This window comes from Astatotilapia calliptera, chromosome 14 (genome assembly GCF_964374335.1).
Source record: "Astatotilapia calliptera chromosome 14, fAstCal68.1, whole genome shotgun sequence".
NCBI lineage: Eukaryota > Metazoa > Chordata > Actinopteri > Cichliformes > Cichlidae > Astatotilapia > Astatotilapia calliptera.
The window spans coordinates 32,230,881-32,251,046 of NC_137435.1; the positions used below are offsets into that span (position 1 = coordinate 32,230,881).

General features: G+C 40.6%; 2 protein-coding genes across 3 annotated transcripts; both read left to right on the top strand.

Moving 5' to 3' along the window:
- Positions 1 to 116: 116 nt before the first annotated feature.
- Positions 117 to 8,439, top strand: LOC113035826 (TRPM8 channel-associated factor homolog). The gene is made up of 13 exons (XM_080289254.1): positions 117 to 281; positions 1,524 to 1,589; positions 1,984 to 2,711; positions 3,097 to 3,313; positions 3,764 to 4,058; positions 4,153 to 4,454; positions 4,573 to 4,747; positions 4,983 to 5,077; positions 5,363 to 5,576; positions 5,752 to 5,988; positions 6,983 to 7,200; positions 7,393 to 7,506; positions 7,780 to 8,439. The coding sequence occupies exons 3-13, from the start codon at positions 2,062 to 2,064 to the stop codon at positions 8,020 to 8,022; spliced, it is 2,760 nt and encodes a 919-aa protein (XP_080145380.1). The 5' UTR covers positions 117 to 281; positions 1,524 to 1,589; positions 1,984 to 2,061; the 3' UTR covers positions 8,023 to 8,439.
- A 941-nt stretch (positions 8,440 to 9,380) lies between these two features.
- On the top strand, positions 9,381 to 18,088 carry LOC113035825 (TRPM8 channel-associated factor homolog). Of its 2 annotated transcripts, none has more exons than XM_026191583.2 (13): positions 9,381 to 9,574; positions 10,171 to 10,234; positions 10,610 to 11,360; positions 12,136 to 12,352; positions 12,901 to 13,195; positions 13,290 to 13,591; positions 13,923 to 14,097; positions 14,237 to 14,331; positions 14,610 to 14,823; positions 15,139 to 15,375; positions 16,826 to 17,043; positions 17,158 to 17,271; positions 17,545 to 18,088. In XM_026191583.2, exons 3-13 carry the CDS (start codon positions 10,711 to 10,713, stop codon positions 17,785 to 17,787), a joined length of 2,760 nt encoding a protein of 919 aa, XP_026047368.2. In that variant the 5' UTR covers positions 9,381 to 9,574; positions 10,171 to 10,234; positions 10,610 to 10,710; the 3' UTR covers positions 17,788 to 18,088. The 2 variants fall into 2 exon arrangements, with proteins under 2 accessions (XP_026047368.2, XP_026047369.2); XM_026191584.2 differs by having other exon boundaries at positions 9,416 to 9,574; positions 10,175 to 10,234.
- The last annotated feature ends 2,078 nt before the right edge of the window (positions 18,089 to 20,166 follow it).

The following is a 20,166-nucleotide window of genomic DNA, read 5'->3' on the forward strand; positions in this document are numbered from 1 at the left end:
GCAATCACATGGTAAAAAAACAAAACAAACCCTACAGGATAAAGAAAACTATTTTTGTTGGGTTTCTGAGTCATTCGGCACTGGTACCGTGTTATCAGAAAGAAAAGCGCAACAACATTCTAGGTGCCGCTGACTGAACCACAACATAATGTTTCCACTCTCTCGTTGTTGACACGTGTAATATAACAACAATGCATATTCATATTACTCTCCCTAGATGGAATAAGACGTTGTCATTTGTTGTCCATTGGAGGAGTTAAATATTTAACACATCAGTATTGGTGAGTCACTATTTTCCTTTTCAGGTCCTTTAATGGGCGAGACGGGAGAAAAAGATAATACGGAAATAAGACAAAGTAACACATTGTTCTGGTTACACTTTCAGCTAAAAGCTCATCTAAAGACTAATTTAGTGTGACGGACAAGTGATCACTATTTATTATGCAAACTTTAAGTCTAAAGCGGAACGACGAACGAATAAAGTGTAATCACGCTATGGTCAAGCTGAAAGATGTAATACTTCGATATAATGCAAAACCCAGAGAATAAAAAAACACCATATTCTGCTGTTTATTTTACCTCCAGAAAGTTCTGTGTTGTGCTTTTCATCATTCACAACTATTTACTAAAGATGACAGGAGGAGCAGGTTTCTCTACATACTCGTTTAGGGTGTATCAGCAGTGGCGGTCCTAGCCTGTTTGGCGCCCCCGGGCGAACACTCCCTCAGTATTCTGATTTTGACTCTGATTGTTTCAGGATGACCTGCCATTATCCAATGACACATCTGCTTACCTGTATCCTTTGCTCGTTTCTCTTCCTCTTCTTTTCTATTTTTTCTAAACTGAGCACCTGGTGGCTTTGAACTTTTCTTGTCCATCTTCCATTGGTTTTAATTTTGCACTCCAGTATGAACACAAATGCCCCAACTCGAGGATCGCCACAACATAACCTAATAGACCTACACCTTAGTTCACAGATTCACTTTGTCTAGGGTTTATTTCTGGGATTTCACACAACCCAGGATTCAAATCAGGAATACATAATGGGCTTGGATTTACAACATTATGAATGAAATGCGCTCTGTTTGGAAGCAGCCGCCCCCCTCCCCTTTCGACGGGTTGTGTGTGAGACTTTAAATCATCAAACTGTAAATTATAAATTTTCAATTGTTATTGATCCCTTTACCCCAAGTCCTGAAGTGTATATTTATTTTCTTACTCTTCTTATATATATTGTTTGTTTACTTGCTCTGCTGTAACTGGAGCCTCGTCTCTTGTCTCTCTATATACTGGACTGTGTGTAGCAGAGATGACAATAAACAACCGCCCGTATCAAAAACTGCTACTGTGTATCAGTGATTATACCATTGACACATTGATAATGTTGATACTGCTGTCATTTTCCCTGCTTCTGTTTATTTTTTGTTGTGCTCAGTAGCCCGTCCTCATCGTAAACCTACTCATGATCTTATCTCCTCAACTCCTCAAATAGGCACTCACTTCCACATTCTTTATTCTGTCAGGTGGAGCTCCTTGTGTGTCACCCGCCTTCAAAAACTATTGAGCTGCACCGGAAAGTCATCTTGCAGGTAAAATATATGTATAAATAAATAAAAGAATGTCCTTTTTAAAGGTGTTTAGTAGTAACCAGATATGTAAACTCTGAGTCTTGGTGCTATCATGTGTATTTAACTTTTCATCTCTGAACCTGCTTTATTTTCAGAATTTGCTGTAATGTCTTGTCATGGTGTATGAGGCATTAGTCACCAGTCATACTTTCACTTTATTTGTTTTTGTTATTCACAGTACACTGTGAATGTGCTTCTTGTTATTCTGTGAATACATTTCTTGTTTTTGCATATATTACCTACTTTAACTGCTGTCTAAGTGCAAAAGTTTGTTTCACCTCAAGTGAATACATGTGCTCAAATGATAATAAAACTACGTAATTCTTTTTTTCCCTCTATCTCTAATTGATGCAAGAAATACTGTGAAGTCGAATCTGCTGGCACAACTTGCCCTCGATCTTCATCATTCTTCAGAGTATAAATCCTCTACACTATGTCGTCCAACCAATCATTCAAAAGCCAACATGAAGAAGCCTACATGTCTCTGATGAGAGGCCTGAAGGAGCTGGACCTACAGGGACCCTGTGTTCCCAGTGACCTGTTGCTGATCGGAGACCATGCCTTTCCTTTAGCAATGAACAGCCGAGGTCAGGTCCTGATGGCTGCCTCTCTGTACGGCAGTGGAAGGATTGTGGTCCTGGGTCATGAGGGCTACTTGACAGCCTTTCCTGCTCTGGTAGAAAATGCTCTGACCTGGCTGAGAGGTGATGGATCTGATAACCTCTCTGTAGGGGTGCACAGAAATGTCAGTGCAGTTGCTAATAACCTCCAAAAATCCAGCTTCCAAGTAGAAGTTGTGGGAGCTTTCAGTGACAAACTGGGAGTTGGTGTTTATGTGACCGATGCCTACAGCGTGGGCTCAGACCCAGTGGAGCTTGTAGCATTTCTGAAAGCTGGAGGAGGGGTGCTGATAGCTGGGCAGGCGTGGGGCTGGGCTGCAGATCACCCCAAAGAGAACGCACTGCATCAGTTTGATGGGAATAAAGTGGCAGGAGTGGCAGGAATCTACTTCACTAAGCGTTGTGGTGAGGCGGAGAACCTGCCTGTCTACCCTCAGATCCCGTCCTCCTGGATGTCTGTGGTGTGAGTACATGCTATAACTATTATAGATTCCATGTTAGTTTTTTTTAAACCCACAAGTTAACTATAACATGAAATAAATTGCAATCTACTATAGACTATATGTACAGTATTTTTACAGGAACTTGTTGATAATAACATTAAGAAAATCAATTTTATGTTGAAGTTTCATATTTATTGTTTTTATACATAGTCACTGGTAATAATTATACAACATGAATGCAATTCAAATTTTCATGGTGATAATCTTCCAAAAATGTAAAAAATACAATTACTTGTATGTTGGTTAATTGTTTTGTTAACATGCAAAGACTCATTTGAAAATGCAATTCGCACAATTATTCTTAATAGTGTCTCTCATTCCTGCCATGACTCTTCCACCTTTCAGCTTGGGTAAGGATTTTGAAGACGACTTGCAGTTCTTACTCCAGGGGGTTTCAGAGTTCCAGCTCCCGTCTAATTTAACTGCTTCGGAGGTTTTAGTCCATGGACCGCTAGCATTTCCCATCGCGACCACAGGTGATGGACGGGCATTCCTGGCAGGAGGCTACTATGGACAGGGACGAGTGATTGTGGCTACACATGAAGGATTTCTTGGACTTGAGGTAAATTAGGCATTTGTTATTTTCACTATATATATTTTTTAGTATTGTATATTTCTGTCAGCACTTTGATGCTTACTGTAGATTTAGACCATCTGTGATGAGAGAATATAAAAGAACATTCTAACTGTTTGATGTCTGAGCCATCATTGGTGATAACCCTAACTCTGTATGAGGCACGACGCAGGGGTTAGATATCGTTGTCTACTAATCTAAAGGCTTGTCTGTTGATCCCATGCTTCTTCAGTTTGGATGTTGAAGTATACTCGGCAAATACGCTGAACCCTAAGTTTCTTTTGATGTCTATAGTGTGAGTACCCGAGTCTGAGCATGGTGAATGTTGGTTAAACCATCAATGGTTAAAAAAGAAATGCTTCTGCTGTTCCGAGAAATCTTTTATACATCACATGTACACGTAACTGCCTTTGTTCCTGCTTTCCTTCCATTTTTTAGAGTATGGCTCCATTTTGGCAAAATGCCATTCACTGGTTGGATGAAGGCCGCAGAGGGGTTGTTGGTGTCATGAATATAGATGCTGCAATCAAAATTCTCAGCAAGTCAGGGCTGAAGTGTGAGAAGACAAAATTCAGGAAAGACCTCAGCGTGTTTGTGTGTAAAGCGTATATCACTGAGCATTTGGAGGAAATCAAAAACTTTGTGGCAGAGGGAGGAGGCCTGCTGATTGGAGGACATGCCTGGTACTGGGCACAGACACATAGTGGGCAAAATCCACTTACAGAATTCTCAGGTATGAAAGTGCACGACCAATGCATCTGATTAGTGTGACATCTCCAACAATACACCAGAGTATTTTAAGTCAGATTTGTTTTAATGTCTTTCAGGAAACAAGATCTTAAATCAAATGGGATTGAGCCTGTTGGGCGCAACAATCAAAGGAGGAACATACAAAGCTTTCGTACCCACCCAGGCTATTAAAGACAGCTACCACTTCCGCCACCTTCTATACCGCTTTGCTGCCCATGTGACTGCAGGTGAAAAACTTAGCAAACATGAGGAGGGATGTCTGAAAAAGCTGGGCAACGACTGCAATGCCTACTTGCAGATGAAAGCCCATGACTGCTCCCACTACCGGCAAGTGTTGGCCACACTCACTGACTTATTAAAGAGGTCAGGCCTGCCACAGGTGAGTAGCTGCCCTTTATGGATGGGGTTTGTTGAGGGGTCGCTCGTCTGCCCTTTTTTTTGCAGATAGTGTCATAATGTGGGGACATATCTAATAACATTCACCATTCACTTTCAAGGTGAGTGACAGCTGCCCTGTAAAGAGTCCCAAAGACCACCTCCTCCTCGCTGTGGGTACCCAGGTATATAAGGTTTGCCCAGATCCCGATGCCCTCCTGCCCTATCTTATCAAGGACAACCCAATGATGCCTGTTGTCTATAACCACCGGATCAAGGTTGATGTTGATACAGCAGGTCAGATCTCACTGCTGTGTTCAAAAATGTGAATGTGGTTATTTGAATTTAGGTACAAATTTAAATTGTACAGCATCGTTCAGCATGATGCAGCAATGCCTGTTGTTCAGTGTCACACAGTATTAATACATGCACCTCTTTGTAGACACTGAAAACTGTGAAATACATTTTTTAAATGCATATTTTATACATGTAAACGTCCCTGACTGTCATCTTTTATAATTGTGTGTTTCAGATAAGGAAGAGTGGATCAGTACAGGTCTCTACCTCTCTCCTGGTATGAAGACCTACATCGCTATACCACCTCAGATTGTCAAAAAGAATTGGAAGGTAGAGCATATGAAATCAATTGATTTTGAGTTCACTCAGAATGTTGCAACTTTGTTACCTAAAGATAGTGAGGTGCCAGAAACTGAAAAATTCCAGACACAAAACTTGTCTCTGGTGAATAGATACTGTAAGCTGTTTCAGGCCATTTAGTTGTTTAAACACAGAGCAGTCATTGCAATTTTTAGTTATTCCTTTTTACAGTGTTGCACACTTTGTGGTATTGCTTATATTATTATATTTTTGCTTGTATTATTGCTTATAATGCATTTTCCTTTTCTTCTGCAGATTCAGATAGGATGTCAAACTGATTCTCTGCACAAGAACGATGTCCTGAAGAGACCACCGTCTGTCCATGAGCGATTTCCTGTCACCTCAGAGATGATACAAGTTTGGAACCTTTGGGGAGGACTCATCTACCTGGTGGCCCCACCCAAAACACAAGTGAAGGGGTTGGAGGTCACAGCACAGATGGCTGTACCTGCTCCATACTATAAGACTGGTGAGTCTGCGGTAGATTGAACTTTAATATGTGTTTGCACTAGTGTGTACCTTTGTTTGTACTGGTCTAATAGACTATTTTTTAAACAGTCTATAATTTGAAGGGCTGAGGGCAGCATCTCCCAGGTAATAATGCAAAGCAATTTAATAGATCCACTCCTCTCTGTTCTTTTCAGGTGTAACAACTGCAGCTGAGTGGTCGTCGCTGCGCACAGCTCCTTCACCCTGGGCAGAGTTGGAGTTTGAAAACATCATCCTCACCGTACCATCAGATGCTGTTCGGGGTCTGGAGCGCCCTGACAAGGTGGCTGCTCTGTGGGATGAAATCATGAGGGCCATTGCAGATCTGGCTGCCAAACCACACAAATTTCCCCGCAAGGAGCGCTTTGTGGCAGATGTGCAGATTTCTCACGGTAAGTGCATTTTGCCTCATGTTGTACAGTACACACCTGCCTATTATTTTCTTATCATATATAGAGTCTCAAGTAATGCTGGGTGACAGGCAGGGTATGCATGAACCAGTTCTCTGGAATAGAACTAGCAAACAGAAAGTATTCAGTCACCAATCCAAATTCAATTTTTCAATTCAATTCAATCTTATTTATGCAGCGCCAAATCACAACAACAGTCGCCTCAAGGCGCTTTATATTGTAAGCTAGACCCTACAATAATACATATAGAGAAAAACCCAACAATCATATGACCCCCCATAAACAAGCACATTGGCTGTGACCAGTTGTTGTGATAAAAAAAAAAAAACAGGATAAGAAAACATGCTGTGAAAGAGAGCCAGCGACTGATAACAAGTAGGATTCAATGTAGAGAGGTCTGTTAACATATAGTGAGTGAAAAGAGTGAGTGGAGGAGAAATATTTAAGGCATCATGGGAATCTCCCAGCACCCTAAAACTATTGCAGCATAACTAAGGGAGGATTCAGGGTCACCTGATCCAGCCCTAAGTATATGCTTTTTTCATCACCAAGCACAATGCAAAGCACTCATTCAGAATGGGATGTCACTCAAGTTCATATGGGTGTGAAGGCAGACGTGCAAATACTTTTGGCAAAATAGTGCATATATACAATTACAATGCTGGCTTTACCTGTCTATCAAGTTTGAGAAAATGAAGTAAGCGTGTGTACGCTTAATCCCTGTAAGCTGAAAGCTCAGGCTTTAGAGCTCTAAATGCTCATTTTTTCCTTCTACTTTTGGTTCTGGTTGAAATCCCTGAGGCCATCCACTGGAGTCTATCCCAGCTGTCACACGGCAAAAGGCTGAGTAGACCCTGGACTGTTGCATTGAAAAACCATAATCATGTCATACTTTTGCTTGTTTGTTTGCTTGTTTGTTTGTTTTTACATAAGAATAATCACTGTACTACTGTTCATTTCTCCTTTTTCTGTTCAGGTTTTATGCATGCAGGTTATCCTATCATGGTACAAAAAAACTCAGCTGCTAACCTGGTTGACGTTAAAAAAGGTAAAGGCATGTGGGGCCCCATCCACGAGATGGGACACAACCAACAGAGAGGCTGCTGGGAGTTCCCACCACACACCACAGAGTGTACATGCAACCTGTGGTCAGTGTATGTGCATGAAGAGGTGCTGGGCATCAAGAGGGAGAAGGTGGAGTAAATCACATGCATCTTTCAGACCAATGGCCAGAAAAGCTTTTGTTGAATTGTGATGCTTTTCATATCAATCAGTTTTAGAAAGCATAACTCTTTTTTTGATATCCTATGAGGACAGAAGACTTAACACTGTTTTCCTTAGAGTAAAATGCTTAACAGTCACCTCATTACATACTATTCAATGCAGGCTCATGGAGCTATGACTGCAGCAAAACGACAAAGTCGAGCCAAGGATTACGTCGCAGGAGGCAGGAAACTTGAGAGCTGGAGCATGTGGGTGGCTCTGGAAACATATATGCAGGTGAGAGAATTCTACTCTGTAGAGAAACTGTCCTTTGTCCACACACCTGCTTTCACTGGAAAAAAATGATTGCATGTAAAACTGAAAGCAGAGTGTGAAACAAGGCACGTTCCAGAAACTGTAAGATGATACCTTTTAAATCAAGTCACTATCAAGAAAGTGTGGAGACAGAATTAAAACAGTATCTTAACAAACAGAAATAAGCCTGACACAAACACTTTATTAGACATAACATGATTATCAGCATTATGATTTTTGTCTCCTCATCTGCAGCTCCAGGAAAGGTTTGGCTGGGATGCCTTTAAGAAGGTGTTTACTGCGTATCATCACATGAAAGACATCCCCAAGGACAAGAAAAGAAAAATGAATCTGTATGCTGAGACCTTCTCCCAGACTGTGGGGATGGACCTGACTGGCTTCTTTAAGGCCTGGGGCTGGCCAATAGAAACAGCCACTGAAGGGAAGCTCTCCCAGCTGCCTTCCTGGAACGATCACCCCATGACCCAGTATGACTAAACCTCAAACCACTGCAGTGTGCAGAGAAATGTCTTCAACCAATATCTTAATTTGAAGTGAATGATGAGCAACACGGTGAACTGATTTGGTGTCTGGTGTTCTGTTTCAACAACATTTATTAGAGTATCTGAATAGAGAAACAAATCCTGTACATAGCTTGTACTCACTACAGCCTGTACATACTTATAGTTATAGAATATTCACAACATACTTCATACCGTGTACATTGTAACACACCATAATAGACCCATTTCTGTAATATACTTACATATCTATATTATTGCTAATATATATTGTAATATATCTATATCACTAAAGCACTTCTGGATGGATGCAAACTGCACTTCGTTGCCCTGTACCTGTGCATGTGCAATGACAATAAAGTTGAATTCTATTCTAATTCTATTCTATTCTAAATGATGTGGTGAGGTTGTAGTTATTGAATTCAGTTTGAATTTTTTTTTCCCTTATGTACCTGTACGGGGTAGGTACAGTAGGCTTTCACTTACTGCCAGGTAGACTAGACATTCGATGATAACAAGAGTGGATCTTTGCCTTTGTTTTGTACAGGGCTGAAATCATAGCAAGACATTGCACTACTATAACATACAACGCAATACACTTGCCTTACACTGTGCTCTACTGAATACGTTCACTGCAACCCTTTCCTTAAAAAATAGTAGTCTTTTATGAGGACACAGGATTTTTATAAGGACACTTATATTATTAGAAATGTGGATTTTCTTTATGTGAATAAGCATAATATTGAAACTCTCATTTGCTCTGCTGCTGTATTTTCATGTTTGCATTATGTTGGGTTGCAATAAAGAGGTCAGACTTTATAATAAAAGAACTTTAGTCTTTAGTTTCACTACACTGATATCTGAAACAGCTTCAATAATAATCCACTTTATCTTTTTCCATTAAGAGAGAGAAAAAAAGTGAAAGACTTCATTTCATTCTGAAATACTGTTATATTGTAGCTGCATCAATATGGTGATTCCCAAACAGCCATTAGCTGAATACTGCATATCTCAACATGGTCTGCTGTTTGTCCTTACAAATATTTTGAGGACCCCCCATAAGCATACCCTCTTGGGACCTGTGTGAGGCCAGATTATGATTATGTATTTACAGTCTAGGTTTATTTTTTTTCTAAAATATTCAGCAATATTATCCAACATTAATCACGTGCAGAGTTGGGAGTCAGCATTGAAATCACTTGATGTGCGATGTGCGATAGTTTGTTAATATAGCAAAACTTGTGCTGGGCTGCGCAGTCAGATGGTGAAAAACTGCAGGATAAAGAAAACTTTATCCCGTTGGCTTTCTGAGTCACTCGGCACCCGTACCGTGTTATCTGAAAGAAAAGCGCAACAACATTCTAAACTTCTGCTGACTGGACCACATTTCCATCTCATTTTTGGACTCTGTCTTTGTTGACACGTGTAATATAACAACAATGTGTATTTATAATACTCTCACTGGATGTAATAAGACGTCGTTATTTGCTACTCACCGAAGGAGTTAAATATTTAACACATCCGCATTGGTGAGTCACTATTTTGGTTTTCAGGTCCTGTAATGGGCGAGGCAGGGAGAAAAAGTTGATACGGAAAGAAGACAAAGTAACACATTGTCCTGGTTACATTTTGAGCTAAAAGCTCATCTGAAGACTAATTCAGTGTGGCAAAATAGTGAGCACTATTTATTATCCAAACATTTAGTCTAAAGCCTAACGATGAACGGATAAAGAGTAATCACGCTATGCTATCCCGTTATGGTAATGCTGAAAGATGCAATAATTTGATATGGTGCAAAACACACTGAATTAAAAACACCACATTCTTCTGTTTATTTTACCTGCAGAAAGTTCTGCGCTGTGCCCTTTAGCGTTCACAACTAGTTACTAAAGATGGCAGGATGAGCAGGTTTCTCTGTGGGCTTCATACTCGTTTAGGGTGTATCAGTAATTACAACATTCACACAATGGGAATGTTGACATACTGCTGTCATTTTCCATGCTTCTGTTTATTTTTTTGCTGTGCTCAGTAGCCCGTCTGTGGGCTGTCCTCATCGTAACCTACCACTCATGATCTCCTCAACTCCTCAAATAGGCACTCACTTTCACATTCTTTATTCTGTCAGGTAGAGCTCTTTGTGTCACCTGCTTTGAAAAACTCTTGAACTGCACCGGAAAGTCATCTTGCAGGTAAAAATATTATTAAATAAAAGAATGCATTTATTTTTTTTAAGTTGTTTAGTAGTAACGAGATATGTAAAATCTGGGTCTTGGTTGTACCAAGTGGAAAGCAGCTATTTAACTTTTTATCTCTGAATCAGCTTTATTTAGTGTAATGTTTTGTCATGACTTATGAGGCATTAGTCAGCAGTCATACTTTCATTTTATTTATTTATTTATTTTTGTTATCTTATTCACACTACACCGTGGATATGATTCTTGTTTTTGCATATATTACCTACTTTAACTGCTGTGTGAGTGCAAATTTTTGTTTCACCTCAAGTGAATACGTGTGCTGGAATAATAATAAAAAACAATGAATTTTTTTCTGCCCTATTTCCACAGGTCACCTTGGCATACATTGATGCAGGAAATACTGTGAAATCAAATCTGTTAAGACAACTTGCCCTCGACATTCAGTCTTCAGAGTAAAAATCCTCTACACTATGTCATCTAACCAGTTGTTCAAAAGCCAACATGAACAGGCCTACATGTCCCTGATGAGAGGCATGAAGGAGCTGGACCTACAGGGACCCTGTGTTCCCAGTGACCTGGTCCTGATTGGAGACCATGCCTTTCCTTTAGCAATGAACAGCCGAGGTCAGGTGCTGATGGCTGCCTCTCTGTACAGCAGTGGAAGGATTGTGGTCCTGGGTCATGAGGGCTACTTGACAGCCTTTCCTGCTCTGGTAGAAAATGCTCTGACCTGGCTGAGAGGTGATGGCTCTGATAACCTCTCAGTAGGGGTGCACAGAAGTGTATGTGCAGTTGCTAATAACCTCCAAAAATCCAGCTTCCAAGTAGAAGTTGTGGGAGCTTTCAGTGACAAACAGGGAGTTGGTGTTTATGTGACCGATGCCTACAGCGTGGGCTCAGACCCAGTGGAGCTGGTGGCGTTTCTGAAAGCTGGAGGAGGGGTGCTGATAGCTGGGCAGGCGTGGGGCTGGGCTGCAGATCACCCCAAAGAGAACGCACTGCATCAGTTTGATGGGAATAAAGTGTCGGGAGTGGCAGGAATCTACTTCACTGAGCGTTGTGGTGAAGTGGAGAACCTGCCTGTCTACCCTCAGATCCCGTCCTCCTGGATGTCTGTGGTGTGAGTGTTTAATGTAGTTCTGTTTTGTTGTTATTGTTACTGTTAGTTTAAACCCACAAGTTAACTATAACATGAAATAAATTGCAAACTACTATAGATTGCATATAGAGTTTTAAAAAAATATTATTATTATATTTAATGTAAACTTTTACATAATTTTACATGGATTTATCAGTTTTGACATTTTCTGCCTAAGCAATAAAACAAAGTATCTATTGATGTCAAACTCAGCACCTGTGAATTTACAAAAGGACTGTATTTTTACAGGACCGTGTTTATAATAACAGTAGGAAAATCAATTTAATGTTTCATATTTATTAATTTAATATCAGAATACTTTATTGATCCCTAGGGGAAATTATTTTGGTTACAGTGCTCTGGTACAAACAGTAACAAAGACAGACAATACACTACAGTAAGAAAATAGCACAATATATACAAAATACACATACATACATATATATATATATATATATATATAGATATATTGATAAATATCTGAATAAGAAAGAAGAGCATGTGCAAAAAGGGTGTAGCTACTGCAGTATACAGTGTGTTAAGTGGATGAGTTGTACAGGGAGATGGCAACAGGCAGGAATGTATTCCTGTGTTGTTCAGTGGTGCTTTTTTACATTCTGAAAATGTAAAAATTAAACTTGCTTGTATGTTGGTTAATTGTTTTCTTAACATGCAAAAACAGATAAAAAAAAATGCAATTTACACAATTATTCTTAATAGTGTCTCTCATTCCTATCATGACTCTTCCACCTTTCAGCTTGGGTAAGGATTTTGAAGACGACTTGCAGTTCTTACTCCAGGGGGTTTCAGAGTTCCAGCTCCCGTCTAATTTAACTGCTTCGGAGGTTTTAGTCCATGGACCGCTAGCATTTCCCATCGCGACCACAGATGATGGACGGGCGTTCCTGGCAGGAGGCTACTATGGACAGGGACGAGTGATTGTGGCTACACATGAAGGATTTCTTGGACTTGAGGTAAATGTGAGAGTTGGTCTTCCTTTCCAAGCACTCATAGGTCAGAATCAGCACGTGATTCAGACCTATGAATGAACAGGTTTCCTTTGATTTTACAAGTTTGATTTGCATCAGAAGGTTTTTATGTGTGTCACTGTAATGAATAGTTTCTTTGTTAACTGATTGCCAAGACTTAGGTGAATAATTTAATTTAAAACAAAGCTATTCTTATTGCCTAGGATGGATAGAGGGATGGAGGTTAAAGTTTAGGTTAGGGTTGGGTTCTCCACTGATGATGACTCAGGCCTCAGAGGGTTAAAAATGTGAGTAGTAGTAGTTTGTGCAACTCGGAATGGATGTATGACTGTTTTTATTGTGTTTCTCCCTGACTTTGAGCAAACATTGCAGATAACATAAATTGTGTATTGTGATAGGGTTAGAGTTAGGAGTCAGTGGTAAGCAGACCTATAATGGTTAAAAAGGAGATGTTTCTGCTGTTTTGATGCAATTTTTATACATCTTATGTACACATGACTGCATCTGTTCCTGATTTCCTTCTATTCTTTTAGAGTATGGCTCCATTTTGGCAAAATGCCATTCACTGGTTGGATGAAGGCCGCAGAGGGGTTGTTGGTGTCATGAATATAGATGCTGCAATCAATATTCTCAGCAAGTCAGGGCTGAAGTGTGAGAAGACAAAATTCAGGAAAGACCTCAGCGTGTTTGTGTGTAAAGCGTATATCACTGAGCATTTGGAGGAAATCAAAAACTTTGTGGCAGAGGGAGGAGGCCTGCTGATTGGAGGACATGCCTGGTACTGGGCACAGACACATAGTGGGCAAAATCCACTTACAGAATTCTCAGGTATGAAAGTGCACGACCAATGCATCTGATTAGTGTGACATCTCCAACAATACACCAGAGTATTTTAAGTCAGATTTGTTTTAATGTCTTTCAGGAAACAAGATCTTAAATCAAATGGGATTGAGCCTGTTGGGCGCAACAATCGGAGGAGGAACATACAAATCTCTCGTACCCAGCCAGGCTATTAATGACAGCTACCACTTCCGCCACCTTCTATACCGCTTTGCTGCCCATGTGACTGCAGGTGAAAACCTTAGCCAGCATGAGGAGAGATATCTGAAAAGGCTGGGCAACGACTGCAATGCCTACTTGCAGATGAAAGCCCATGACTCCTCCCACTACCGACAAGTGTTGGCCACACTCACTGACTTATTAAAGAGGTCAGGCCTGCCACAGGTGAGTAGACAAAAATAATATGAACACCTTTTAAAATAACAAAATTAAACAAAGCTATGCTAGCTGATGTGGTTTGTGACCATTATGTGTGCCAAAACATTACAGTGCATGTCACAGCTATTAGTTGGTATATTACAGTTATCAACAAGTAATATGTGTCTCAAAAATGTGTTTTAAAAAAGAAACAACAACACCAATGTGTTTTAAATATGATTGACCACTGCTTTTTATGGATGGGGTGTGGTGGAGGTGGAGACTAGTTGCCTTTGTTTCTGCAGATAGTGTCATAATATGGGGACATATATAATGAGATTGACTATTCACTTTCAAGGTGAGTGACAGCTGCCCTGTAAAGAGTCCCAAAGACCACCTCCTCCTCGCTGTGGGTACCCAGGTATATAAGGTTTGCCCAGATCCCGATGCCCTCCTGCCCTACCTCATCAAGGACAACCCAATGATGCCTGTTGTCTATAACCACCGGATCAAGGTTGATGTTGATACAGCAGGTCAGATCTCACTGCTAAAAATGTGTTAATATATGCAGCTCATTGCAAACACTGGAAACTGTGAAATACAGTTTTTAAAATGCATATTTTATACCTGTAAACGTCCCTGATTGTGATCTTTTATAATTGTGTGTTTCAGATAGGGAAGAGTGGATCAGTACAGGTCTCTACCTCTCTCCTGGTATGAAGACCTACATCGCTATACCACCTCAGATTGTCAACAAGGATTGGAAGGTACAGCATATGAAGTCAATTGATTTTGAGTTCAACCCCATATAAGTCTCTGTCTCCAGTAGTGACAGAGACTCACCACAAGTACAGCTCATGTCCACATGGCAAGGTGCCAGAACCTGAATTTTTTTTTGCGGTGAATAGATACTGTAAGTTGTTTCAGGTCATTTAGGTGTCTAAACACAGAGGAGTCCTTGCAATTTTTAGACATTCCTTTTTACAGTGTTCAATACTTTAGCATATAGAGATTGCTTACAGTGCATTTTTCTTTTCTTCTGCAGATTCAGATAGGATGTCAAACTGATTCACTGCACCACCATGAGGAGCTGAAGAGACCACCGTCTGTCCATGAGCGATTTCCTGTCACATCAGAGATGATACAGGTTTGGAACCTTTGGGGAGGGCTCATCTTCCTTGTGGCCCCACCCAAAACACAAGTGAAGGTGTTGGAAGTCATAGTGCAGATGGCTGTACCTGCTCCATACTATAAGTCTGGTGAGTCTGTGGTGGATTTGACTTTGTTAACTTTTTTTGTACTGGTCTAATAGACTATTCTCAAACAGTTTATAAGGCGATTTAAGGGGCTGAGGGCAGCATCTCCCTGGTTCTAATCAAATATGAAGTGTTAGGAGTGTTAGAAATGTTCAGTAAAGTAAAGTAAATATCCAACAGTTTAACATCTGATACAATGAATTAGGCTTCCCTAACTGGTAATATTTCAAGTTGGTGTTAGCTAGCCCTTGATTCTGTTTTTATGTGTTGGAGCCTGAAGCATTTTAATAAATTCACTCCTCTCTTTGTTCTTTTCAGGTGTAACAACTGCAGCTCAGTGGTCGTTGCTGCGCACAGCTCCTTCACCCTGGGCAGAGTTGGAGTTTGAAAACATCATTCTCACCGTACCGTCAGATGCTGTTCGGGGTCTGGAGCGCCCTGACGAGCTAGCCGCTCTGTGGGATGAAATCATGAGGGCCATTGCAGATCTGGCTGCCAAACCACACAAATTTCCCCGCAAGGAGCGCTTTGTGGCAGATGTGCAGATTTCTGCTGGTAAGTGCATTTTGCCTCATGTTGTATATACACCTGCCTTTAACTGGCTTGTCATATATAGAGTCTCAAGTAATGCTGGGTGACAGGCAGGGTATGCATGGTCCAGTTCTCTGAACTAGCAAACAGAAAGTATTTAGTCACCAATACAAATCATTGGGGTAAGGTGTTCCAATCACTTCCATGACACAGGTGTATAAAATCAAGCACCAAAGCATGCAGACTGCTTCTATGAACATTTGTAAAAGAATTGGTCGCTCTCAGGAGCTCAGGGAATTCCAGTGTGGTAATGTGATAGGATACCACCTCAGCATGAAGTCCAGTCATGATATTTCCTTGCTACTAAACATAGTGAGTAGTGGAAGGGACTGGGAACAACAGCAACTCAGCCACAAGGAGGCAGGCTAAGTAAAATCACAAAGCAGGGTCATCGGATTGGGAAGTATATAGCGTGCAGAGGTTGCCAACTTTCTGCAGACCTGCAAACTTCATTTGGCCTTCAGATTAGCTCAAGAACAGTGCACAGAGAGCTTCATGGAAAAGGTTTCCATGCCTGAGCACCTGATTCCAAACTTTACACCACGAGGGACAGTGCAAAGCATATAAACCTTTGCATTTAATGCTTTGAACTAGTGCAAAGCATTGTGCTTTGGTGATGTACAGAATGCTGCTACTGGACTCTTTGTATCTGACCACACAAATGTGCTTCTGGATGGTCAAAAATTCCCATAAACACACTCCTAAATGTTGTGGAAAACCTTCCCAGAAGAGCTGAAGCTGTTATATCTGCACATGGTGGGCTGACATCATATTAAACCCTATGGATTCAGAATGGGATGTCTCCCAAATTTGTGTGGGTGTGAAAGTGGATGAACAAATACTTTTGGCAAAATAGTGCATATATACAGTAACAATGCTGGCTTCAGCTGTCTAACAAGTTTCAGAAAATGAGGTGTGTGCACACTTAATCCCTATAAGCTGAAAGCTCAGGCTTTAGAGCTCTAAATGCTTATTCATCAGACAGTTTTTCCTTCTACTTTTGGCTCTGTTTGAAATCCCTGAGGGCGTGTATCCCCAGCTTAGCTTCTGAGTGCAGAAGCTCTACCCATTTGTTATTGAAGTCTTGTGTTTATAAAGAACTGCCAATCAGAGAAACTTGTTTAAACGTCTATCCATCCACTGGCGTCTATCTCAGCTGTGACAGGGCAAAAGGTTGAGCAGACCTTGGACAGGTCGCAAGACCACTGCAGGGTTACCACAGAGACAGATGAATATTTACACTTAACATGACTAACTTTTACCGAAGAACCATAATCATATCATGCTTTTGGTTGTTTGTTTGTTAATTGTTTATTTTTTTTTAAATAAAAGCTATCAAATCTATCAAATCTAAAATCTATAAAAAATAAAGAATCATCACTATACCACTGTTCATTTCTCTTTTTCTGTTCAGGCTGGATGCATGCAGGTTATCCTATCATGGCACACAAAGTCTCAGCTGCTGAGCTGGTCGGTGTTAAAAAAGGTAAAGAAATGTGGGGCCCCATCCACGAGCTGGGACACAACCAACAGAGAGGCTGCTGGGAGTTCCCACCAAACACCACAGAGTGTACATGCAACCTGTGGTCAGTGTATGTGCATGAAGAGGTGCTGGGTCTCCACAGAGGACAGGTAGAGTAAATCACATGTGTCTATTTTGATATCCCATGATAACTGATGATTGAACTCAGTTTTTACTAAAAGTAAAATGTTTTACAATCATCTCATTCCATGTTTTTAATGCAGGCTCATGGAGCTATGACTGCAGAAAATCGACAAAGTCGAGCCAAGGATTACGTCGCAGGAGGCAGGAAACCAGAGAGCTGGAGCATGTGGGTGGCTCTGGAAACATATATGCAGGTGAGAGAATTCTACTCTGTAGAGAAACTGTCCTTTGTCCACACACCTGCTTTCACTGGAAAAAAATGATTGCATGTAAAACTGAAAGCAGAGTGTGAAACAAGGCACGTTCCAGAAACTGTAAGATGATACCTTTTAAATCAAGTCACTATCAAGAAAGTGTGGAGACAGAATTAAAACAGTATCTTAACAAACAGAAATAAGCCTGACACAAACACTTTATTAGACATAACATGATTATCAGCATTATGATTTTTGTCTCCTCATCTGCAGCTCCAGGAAAGGTTTGGCTGGGATGCCTTTAAGAAGGTGTTTACTGCGTATCATCACATGAAAGACATCCCCAAGGACAACAAAGGAAAGATGAACCTGTATGCTGAGACCTTCTCCCAGACTGTGGGAATGGACCTGACTGGCTTCTTTAAGGCCTGGGGCTGGCCAATAGAAACAGCCACTGAAGGGAAGCTCTCCCAGCTGCCTTCCTGGAACGATCACCCCATGACCCAGTATGACTAAACCTCAAACCACTGCAGTGTGCAGAGAAATGGTTTCAACCAATATCTTAATTTGAAGTGAATGATGAGCAACACGGTGAACTGATTTGGTGTCTGGTGTTCTGTTTCAACAACATTTATTAGAGTATCTGAATAGAGAAACAGAAATGGTGGACTGAGGTTGTAGGTATCGAATCTTTCCCTTTATTTTGTACAAAGCCAAATAATTTTGTTCCCTGCAGAAAATGCAACTTGATGTTTGTGACTTGTGAAAACTGGAAGACATTACATTACTAAACAGAGATTGTTTCTGAAGATGAAAATGTTCTTGCATGTTTGCATATTTATTACTTACTTGCATTTCTTTACTTGCATCCAAAACTGCCATGGTTTTCTTCCACACATAAACACACACAGTGACATATAGGATACTATTGCAGAGCCAGCCCTTAAAACTAGATGAATGAGTGCGTAATAAAGCCTGGGTGTGTCGCTTGTCTGAGTTTTAAAAACAGATGCAGAATGTTGACTAACAGGTTTTGAAGCCTTCTCTGTTCACTGACACCTCGTCTTTCACTTAATTCCATCAGCCTGAGTCAGTCGGTTGCCCTGACTAAAGTCACTCCTCTAATTGTCTTTGTCTTTTTCACTCAAGTAGCCCCTCCTGTTCTTATTTGTATACACTCACTTGCTGTTGTTGCAAAGTTTTCACCAGTCGTTCTAAACAAACCACAGATTCAGCCAACCCTATAGGCTGAGGAAGGCTGTTTCAGCTACAACATCAAAATTTGATGGCCTCTGATTATAACATAAGAGCTTGAAAATAAGGCTTGAAGAGCCAACAGCAGTAGCAGTATAATGTCTGGGAATCTCTGCTATATACCCGGGACCCTGGCCATGTAGGACTTTGTTATTAAGATTATTAAGACCCTCGATCAGTCCAAGTAACTGACGGGCCACAGCTTTCTCTCAAATGGAAGGGATGGAGACAGGACAAAGGTGACACCCTGGTTGTGTCTTTGCCGTGTAATTTGTATTTTACTGCGTGCATTCAGCCTTTATGCACTTCTTTCTATGGTGACATATAATCATTGATCCAAGGGAAAACATTGATGGCTCAAGGTAATCCAGATTTTAAAGGGGCTACACTATCAAGAAATGATCAACACAGATCATTAAATCATTCATGTAAATCACTGAAAACCCAGGTGTTCAAATGTAAAAATAGGAGAACAGAGCTGCTGAATTGTCATTAACAATGCCAGACTAAGTCTGCTATGGGAACACAAAATTAGTGAAGTTATATTTTGACAGTAAATCAGACGTACAAAGGTTGTTTAAGGACAGGCCACAAGTAGAAACATACTCCAGGGTGTGCTCACCAATAAGAACGGGACTATTAAGAATATTACAACCAGAGGAAAGATCTAAGAAAGAAGATGTGAAAGTTAAAGTCACCAACCATAATGAACTGCTCAAATTAAAGAACAACAGATGAAAACACATTTGAGAGTTTATTTAGGAATTCAGAAGGAAATTTAGGAGGATGATAGAAAACAAGGAGACTGGATTCTTACACAAAGTATTTTGAATGAATTGAAAAAAGAAGAAGCGAGAAGTAAATGGAACACAATTTAAGTTGTTCCTGTAAACCCTTCTGTTGAATGAAAAAATTAAGAAGGGAGTAGAAATTTGATGAAAATGTTACAGTCTCCTTCTGTGTGTTATAATTACAGAGTTTGGTTAACCTGATCAGATTTTGAGGTCAGTGACTTATCATTTTCTCTTAAATTGTGATCACTAAGTAATTTGGATAATAAGTACAACGTAGCATAAGATAGGTTACAGGGGGGTGATAGTGTTGTGGACATAGGATAGCAACACAGTGGACTTAGTTTGTGAGGCCTGCAGAGAAAGCTTGTTATGGAACGGCTGTGTGCAGGCAGGGAAAGGACCCAAAGTGCAGATGCTCGGAGACACAATGTAAACTCAAAACAGTTTTAATGCTGAACTCAAAAGGGTAACAAAACTGAGAATACACAATACTTAAATACACAGAGGAAGCAATCAGGGAATGGGTAACAGGAGGGAAACACCGCTGGGGCAAATCAGGCCTAACGAAACAGGAGAAGCAAAACCAGACACATTAACATAAGACAAGGACCTTCAAAACAGGAAACATAACACAGACTGAACATACAGACACAGACTCACAGGCAGGCACTACAACAGAGAGAACAGAGACGTGGGACCAGGACAGACGCTGACTGGACACGGGGATACAGCAGACAGGGGAGACAGCAACTAAGGATTACACAGAGACCTAAACCATAAGAAAGAACTCTAACAAAGAAACCAAAGACTAGAAAAGATAAATAATATAATAAACTCAAAAATCCTG